Source organism: Microtus ochrogaster, chromosome 6, assembly GCF_000317375.1.
Source record: "Microtus ochrogaster isolate Prairie Vole_2 chromosome 6, MicOch1.0, whole genome shotgun sequence".
In the NCBI taxonomy this organism is placed as follows: domain Eukaryota; kingdom Metazoa; phylum Chordata; class Mammalia; order Rodentia; family Cricetidae; genus Microtus; species Microtus ochrogaster.
In genome coordinates this window covers 83,813,984-83,822,419 of record NC_022013.1, presented here as the reverse complement: position 1 = coordinate 83,822,419, position 8,436 = coordinate 83,813,984, and the positions used below count along the sequence as shown (strand labels likewise).

The following is an 8,436-nucleotide window of genomic DNA, read 5'->3' as shown; positions in this document are numbered from 1 at the left end:
GCGGATCTCTGTGAGTTCGAGACCAGCCTGGTCTACAAGAGCTAGTTCCAGGACAGGCTCCAAAACCACAGAGAAAAACAAAAAAAAAACAAAAAAAAACAAAAAAAAAAACTAGTTCTGGGATGGGCACCAAAGCTACAGAGAAACCCTGTCTCAAAAAACAAAAAAACAAAAAAATTTGTATATTTTTTAATGTATGGCTAAATGTTCAAATGACACTGTCTACATGCCTGTAAGCAGTTTGACAGATGAGTTTCTCTATGGTAACTTTAGTATAAATAATGATAGTTGTTCAACAAAGAAATAAGTCAGACTAGTTGTGGTGGCACATGCCCGCAATCCCAGTATTTAGGGGCTGAATCAGGAGGACTGAGTTGAGGCCTGCATGCGCACCATAAAGAACTAGAAACCACCCTGACTTAAGAGAAAAAAATAAAAGGAAAAAATGAAGAGAGGGGAGGAAGAAAAGAATATTCTATAAAGGATTTCTGTTTTAGGCTCTGACTATTAAAATTCAGTAAAAAATAAGTCTTTATATACTGCTTTTGCCTGTTATAGGCAGTTATTGACTGTAGCAAACAAACCAGTGTCTTTCCAGTGCTGAAAATTGTGTATTTTGACAGTACCAATTATTATTTTTTTTTAATTTGTTCTCTTTCAGTAAAAGATGGCAAGGCTTTTCATCCAACTTATGAAGAAAAACTGAAGTTTGTGGCACTGCACAAGCAGGTTCTCTTGGGCCCATATAACCCAGACACTTGCCCTGAGGTTGGATTCTTTGATGTGTTGGGGAATGATAGGAGGTAACAAGTGTTTTCTTACTTAATAAATTTAATAATGATGTTAGAGGTATAATGTGAATTGCTTAAGGTGAAATAGTTAGCTTAGCATTGCAACTGAAACATTCATTTTGCTCATAGTGAAAGAAGTTTACTTACCTGGTTATGAACATAATACAAGTACAGTTTTATCTAACACTTCCTAAATAATATTAAAAACAGCAATTTTAAACACGTACTACTGGGTCTGGAGAGATGGCTTAGCTGTTAATCAGCTGTTAAGAATCAAACCATCGCCGGATGGTGGTGGTACACGCTTTTAATCCTGGCTCTTGGGAGGCAGAGGCAGGTGCATCTCTGTGAGTTCAAAGCCAACCTGGTCTACAGAACGAGTTCCAGGACAGCCAGGACTGTTAAACAGAGACACCCTGTCTTGAAAAAACAAGAAAAAAAAATTAAAACCATTTATAATTCCAGTTTCTGGGTATCTGATGCCCTCTTTCATCCTCCAATAGCACATACTATGATTCTCTTATCTAGACATACATAAATTGTGCCAAAAAACAGAGTAATTTTTTTTATTTTTTATTATTTTTTTTATTTTTTGAGATAGGGTTTCTCCATAGCTTTTTAGTTCCTGTCCTGGAACCAGCTCTTGTAGACCATGCTGGCCTCACACTCACAGAGAGATCCGCCTGTCTCTGCCTCCCGAGTGCTGGGATTAAAGGCGTGCACCACCACCACCCGGCTAAAACAGAGTAATTTTGATTCAAGCTAAAATATGTAAAGAAAATAAAATATGGATTGCTTTTTAACAAGTGTGAATAATCAAAGTACATTTATATTTTGGATTGTTTTGGCATCTTATTTAATATATCACTATAGGTTTGTTGAAACTTGACATTCTGAACTTTCTGATTCTAGTAAAAGCATATTTTATTTTAACTGTAGTCGAGTATTTTTCATATAGGTTTAATTGAGTACGATTCTCATTTTGCTAAAGGAAGGTAACTGTTTCTTTTATTCTTTGCAGGAGAGAATGGGCAGCCCTGGGGAACACGTCCAAGGAGGACGCCATGGTAGAGTTTGTGAAGCTTCTAAATAGGTGTTGTCCTCTCTTTTCGGCCTATGTTGCTTCCCACAGGATAGAGAAGGAGGAAGAAGAGAAAAGAAGGTGATGTTACAGGGCGTGGTAGTGGGACCTGCACTGATGCTTTTGCTTTGTTCTAGGCCCTCACTTCCACTTCTCCTGGAGTTTTTCAGCACTCCTGGTAGGGGCAGATTTTCATACAAGTTTGAAGGAAGCAGGGCTGCTTCCTTCTGGTTGTGCCCTTTAAGTGAGCCTCCCATCTACAGCAGCATCCTCTGTTTTCCTTTGAGGCAGGCAAAGTCTTGCTGAGTGCTGGGATTACACATGTGTACTACCACCCCTGGCTACCTTTGTTTTACTACAGTAAGCTTTTTAACAAGCTCAGCTGCTGAGCCATCTCTCTAGCCCTCCCTGCCCTGCCTCATCACTTTTTTAATTTTGTATTATTTATTTTTGGTTTATGTACATAGGTGTTTTGCCATGGGTGTCGGGTCTCCTGGAACTGGAATTACAGACAGCTGTGAGCTGCCATGTGGGTGCTGGGAATCGAACCAGGGTTCTCTGGAAGAGCAGTCAGTGCTCTTAACCACTGAGCCATCTCTCCAGCCCCCCGCCTCATCACTTTTTATTGTTTGTTTGTTTGTTTGTTTCTTTTTTTATTGTGTTTTTTTTTTCTTTTTCTTTTTTTTCAAAGCAGGGTTTCTAAATTGTGTGTAGCTCTGGTTGTCCTAGAACTCACTCTGTAGACCAGAGTGGGCTCAAACTCAGAGATTGCCTTTCTCTGCCTCCCAAATTCTGGGATTAAACGTACCATGGTCCAGTCCCTTTTTTATTGTTGTTGTTGTTGCTTGTTTTTGCTTTGTTTGTTTTTCTACACAGGGTTTCTCTGTAGCTTTGGAGCCTATCCTGGAACTTGCTCTGTACACCAGGCTGGCCTTGAACTCACTGAGATCCGCCTGCCTCTGCTTCCCAAGAGCTGGGAACCCAATTCCTTTTTTTTTTTTTTTTTGGTTTTTTCGAGACAGGGTTTCTCTGTGGCTTCGGAGCCTGTCCTGGAACTAGCTCTGTAGACCAAGCTGGTCTTGAACTCACAGAGATCCACCTGCCTCTGCCTCCCAAGTGCTGGGATTAAAGGCGTGCGCCACCATCGCCCGGCTAAACCAATTCCTTTTTAAAGAGAAGGTTTCACTGTGTATTTCTGGTTAGCTTAGAACTTCCTCTGCCTCTGCAGTGCTGAAAATCACCGTGCCAGGCTAAGACTTGATACTTAATGAAAATGAAATAGCATGGAAAGTTGATTTATTTATTTTAGTACATTGTTGAATTATATGTATGTAACACCTTCCAAAGTTGTGGTTTTTGATTCTTGCTTTTGTTTTGTTATTAAAGACTATATGAAAGCACCCAGCTAGTAATTATCCTTGATGTAGTCATGTATATTGTGAGATTGATTTCATTTTAAGTTTCTATTATATGGAAGTTTATGTGTTTGAATTTTTGATAGATTGCTATTCTCTGAACAGATTTTTATCTTATTTTTCACTGGGGAGTGAAGTTTAAATTATTTAAATATAAAATTCACTGTGCAGAGTTAATTCTCTTTTTTATGTACCTTGTAGAAAGGCGGAGGAGGAGCGAAGGCAGCGTGAAGAGGAAGAACGAGAGCGTCTGCAAAAGGAAGAAGAGAGACGGAAGCGTGAAGAGGAGGAAAGGCTTAGGCGGGAGGAAGAGGAGAGGAGGCGAATAGAAGAAGAAAGGCTTCGACTGGAACAGCAAAAGTGAGTGTGTGTTTTAGAATGTTCTCGTGACTGTGGGCCTGGGAGGTAGACTCGTGTTAGCTCCTTTTCATTTTTAACAGTGATTCTTGTTTTCTGTTTGTTTGGTTTTGGTTTTTCGAGACAGGGTTTCTCCTTGTAGCTTTGGAACCTGTCCTGGATGATCTGTAGACCAGGCTGGCCTCAAACTCACAGAGATCCACTTGCTTCTGCCTCTTGAGTGCTGGGATTAAAGGCGTGCGCCTCCACCGCCTGGCTGTGACTTTCGTTTTTTATCAAAGAATAATGTGTTGAGGAAATTTAGGGTTAGCTTGTAAAACCTAGAGACTAGAAACAGCAATTGAGGTTGTTCAGCTGCTCTGTCTTGAGTCCAGGGTCTTGAAGTTTTCGTAGTCTCTTGTCTTCTTAGTCTGTCTCTTTCTTCTCACTGTTTTCTGCAGTTTCTGTTCTTTGTTTTTACAAGGCTGTTTTACCTGGGAATTTCGTCTTTTTTTTTGGTGTGTGTGTGTATCTGAGAGGCTGGCTAGAATCTGAAGCCCAGTTAAAAATTCTGAGGACTTAGAGCCTAGCTAATCCATGTATATCAGGTAGCTATTCCCAGTCCCTGTACAGGACATGGGAGCTGAAACTGCTTTATTCAGTAAAGGCTGAAAGCAGCTGTCTTAGAAAGGCCTGGCTTTTCAAAGGGCAGCTGTAGATACAGAGAGGTAAACAAATGCAGGAGAGAGGGCCTAGGGATCCAGGGATACAGAAAAGTTAAGCCAGAAATCTTGAGGTACATTGAGTTCTCTTCATTGTTTCCAGCTAGCTTCTCAGAAAAACCTTCAATGGTAGCTAGCTTCAGAGTGAACTATGGCCTCATTCTACTTTGGAACGAAGTTTTAATGCCATTCTCTTTTGGATTTGGAATTGAATACCTTAGGTGGACCCAGTGCAATGCTTTAGTCAGTATCTGAAGTTTTTGCTTTATTTACCTGCTTACTTCGTAAATAGATTTGAGATCTTTGGTAAGTGGTCACATAACAGTTTTGAAACATGTAGTTTTCTCTGAAGAGAGTAAAGACAGTTGTAATAATTTAGTAGAAATTGATATGTCCAGACAAGGTGCAGCACTGTTCAGCTGTGATCTCAGCACTTCAGAGGCTGAGGGAAGTCAGCCCGGGCTCTATATAATATGACCCCATGGAGAGAGGGGGAGGAAGAGAAAGATCACTAAGCCAAGCAGCATGCCCTGCTGTTACTATCTTCAATGCGTCTCAATAAAGACACCTTTAGGTCAGATGCTGCAGACTGTTGGCTTGTCATCCTTAACAGAGTCTATAGCATCGATTAGCTGTCCTCCTACCTTGTGCTGCTCTGGGCAGTTGAGGTAGGGAAACCGTAGCCAGAATCAAACACCCATCCATGCCCAAATGGCAGTCCGTCATGTTACAGCATCATGGTGAATTGGTGCAGTCTCTGGAGCCAGACTAGCTAGATTTGAGTCCTGGCTCTTGAATCTAGCTGCAGCTGAGTCTTGGGCAATTGCCAAACACCTCATAGTGTCATCAAAGACTATGTGTAAATGCTGTTAACATTGCGGATCACATCAAAAGAGCACAGTAAGTGTTAATAATTAATGATGCTGTTGATGGTGGTGATGTGCTTGGTATTTATTCTCCATTCCAACTTTTCTCGAAAAACCCAAAAGTTAGAGGTCAGTTTTTTCCTTGAATATTCTGTGCCTGGAGCACATGCTATTTGTTAAACGTTATTAGTTAATTCTTTTTCTAAGTTATAAACTATAAGAATGAGCAGGTCATTTTATTTCGTTATGAACAGTCTCATGTCGTCAGACTGGCATGTATTTATTAATGTTTTTAGGCAGCAGATAATGGCAGCTTTAAACTCGCAGACTGCCGTGCAATTCCAGCAGTATGCAGCCCAGCAGTATCCAGGGAACTACGAGCAGCAGCAGATTCTCATCCGCCAGCTGCAGGAGCAGCACTATCAGCAGTACATGCAACAGTTGTATCAAGTTCAGCTTGCACAGCAACAGGTATGACAGCAGCTTTAGAGAAGGTGTTGTGTTTCCATGGAACCCAGTTTCTTTCCTATCAGTTGCAAATGAATTTTGCATTAGCTAGCCTCTAAGGTATAAAGTAACTATTCAGTTTATCTTTTAGGCAGTCTATTTAGCATTATACTGACAGTTACAAGAAAAAAATACAGGCTCTTGAACCTCCGAGGATGTACTTTTATATTGTTATGTTTATGTTTATATTGTTGTGTGGGAGTTGTCTAGGTCTAGTGTCATAACAATGAGTCTGGTATGGACTGAAGTAGTGCCCCTGAAACTGTGAAGGCCTGGGTAGCTAGTCTTATTGTAAGAACATCCTTCAGGCAGAACATGCAGTGTCAAGGTCAGACAGCTTTGAGGGGTTTACTTCCCTCCCATGAGCCCATAAGGCTAGTTCCTCAAAACTGGGCCAGATCCATTATAACTCATGACAGCATATACTCCTTCTCCAGAGTTCCATTCCTAAATATCACTTCAACATTTAGAAAGCTTGGGCTGGAGAGGTGGCTCAGCTGTTAAAGTCTCGGCTCACAACCATATAGAAGGCAGTTGTTTTTTTTTTTTGTTTTTGTTTTTGGTTTTTTGAGACAGGGTTTCTCTGTGGCTTTGGAGCCTGTCCTGGAACTAGCTCTTGTAGACCAGGCTGGTCTCGAACTCACAGAGATCCGCCTGCCTCTGCCTCCCGAGTGCTGGGATTAAAGGCGTGCGCCACCACCGCCCGGCTTAGAAGGCAGTTTAAATGAAAGACAGGTTATTTGGATTCTGTCCTGACTCTGCCATTATCATTGATTTTCTGACATGTTACTATTGCTCTGATTTCCTGCTTTTTCTCAAGTTCTGTGAAAATAAGACACAAGAGCAAAGTTCCTGATCTCATGGGATTATAAAATAAAGAGAATAGCTAGGTCTGGTGGTACAAACCTGTAATACCAGCTACCCAGGTGACTGAGAGTTCAGACTAATCTGGGCAACCTTAGAAGGACCCTATTTCCAAGTGGAAAAGGGAGAGAGATGGAGGGAGCACCAGGGGGAGTAGGAAGATAAATTAATTGATTTATAAATGCTTACCATATTGGGCCATGATATTTTTTGACAGACAAAATCAGCATGCACACGTTATTCATTATATAATAATAAATATTTTTTTAGGAAGGTAAAACATTTTTATATGAAATAACCCTTCTCCCCTATTTTTAGAAATCAGTGAGATGTTAAAAGGCCCTAAAGATTGTATATAACCCATGAGAGGATCAGACAGATACTAAACCATAGTTTAATAAGCATTTTTGAGAGATGCTTCTGCCTCTTCTATGGCCTGTTTCTACTTTAGTATTTTACCCTCTCCTCACTCCCCCCACTTTTTTTTTCACTTAATAGGCAGTGAAATAATAACTTTGCTGTTACATACTGTCCTGGTCATAGGCCACTATCACTTTATGTGGAGGAAGTCATTCTGGTAGGATAAATCCAAGAAATGGAGTGATGGAATTAGAAATCTCAGAATTAGTATGATCAAACTCTAATTGGTTGCTTCTGGGAATAGGTGGGTACAGTGAGCTACCTGAGAACTCAGCCTTACAGCTTCATAGCCACATAAGTTCTTTTTTTTTCAAAGATTTATTTATTTATTATGTATACAACATTCTGCCTCGATGTATGCCCGCATGCCAGAGGAGGGCGCCAGATCTCAGTACAGATGGCTGTGAGCCACCATGTGGTTGCTGGGAATTGAACTCAGGACCTCTGGAAGAGCAGCCAGTGCTCTTAACCTCTGAGCCATCTCTCCAGCCCCTTCTTTTTTTTTTTTTTTTTTTTAACAGTTACTAATGAATTTTACATAAAAGGGAGAAAGAAAGAATTTTACTGCTAAAGTATGAACTTTGATGAACTGCTGTGCTGGTATCTGTTCTGCACCTTTCTGCTTTTGTTCTTAAGGCAGGGTCTTGTGTGGCTGAGGCTGAGACACACGCTACCTCCCAGTGCTGGGGTTACAAAGCATGCACTGCCATACCCATATCTTCCTGAACTTTTTAAAACTTCTCCCAAAGCGTTTAGAGAGGGAGGAGAGAGAGAGAGAGAGTGCCATGTAAATAATTGCAGCCTACTCTGTGTATTAGATAAGAGTCCTGGGCAGTAGAATCTAGAAAAGGAAGTTTATTGATTTTACTGCAGAGTTTCAAGAATGCCTTCTACCATCATGTAATGTTTTGAATGTACTGACTTGTTTTGATTGTATTTATTTGTGATAGCTGGTGCTTTTTTTTTTTTAAACTAACCTTAGAAGTGATTTAGAGTCTAAGCCTTAGAGTATATTTTAATATGTTGTGTTTTGACTGGGTGATTGTGTCATATATCTTTTATTTTAGCACTTAGAAGACAGAGGCAGGTGGATCTTTGTGAGTTTGAGGCTAGCCTGGTCTATAAGAGGTAATTCCAAGACAGCCAAGGAAACACAGAGAATCTCTTTCTTGAAAACCAAACACACAAAGAAATATCGTGTTTTATATAACAGCAGAGAGAGGTGTTTTTCCTTAGAAATGATTTCTTATATGAATTACCTGCATAGATAGGTCAACATACATGTCTCTCTTGGTAATCCTGTAAATGTATGATTTAATATTTTTGTTAAAAGAGTAGCGTCAAGGGGCTGGAGAGATGGCTCAGTGGTTAAGAGCATTGCCTGCTCTTCCAAAGGTCCTGAGTTCAATTCCCAGCAACCACATGGTGGCTCAC

General features: G+C 40.5%; 1 protein-coding gene across 1 annotated transcript in view; it reads left to right on the top strand.

The window, feature by feature from the left end:
• Acbd3 (acyl-CoA binding domain containing 3) overlaps positions 1-8,436 on the top strand; it is a 32,137-nt gene that overhangs the window by 8,251 nt on the left and 15,450 nt on the right. Inside the window, exons 2-5 of the mRNA XM_005348961.2 lie at positions 662-803; positions 1,813-1,953; positions 3,489-3,647; positions 5,508-5,682. Of these exons, the coding sequence (XP_005349018.1) occupies positions 662-803; positions 1,813-1,953; positions 3,489-3,647; positions 5,508-5,682 (617 nt within the window). The remainder of the gene's footprint in view (positions 1-661; positions 804-1,812; positions 1,954-3,488; positions 3,648-5,507; positions 5,683-8,436) is intronic.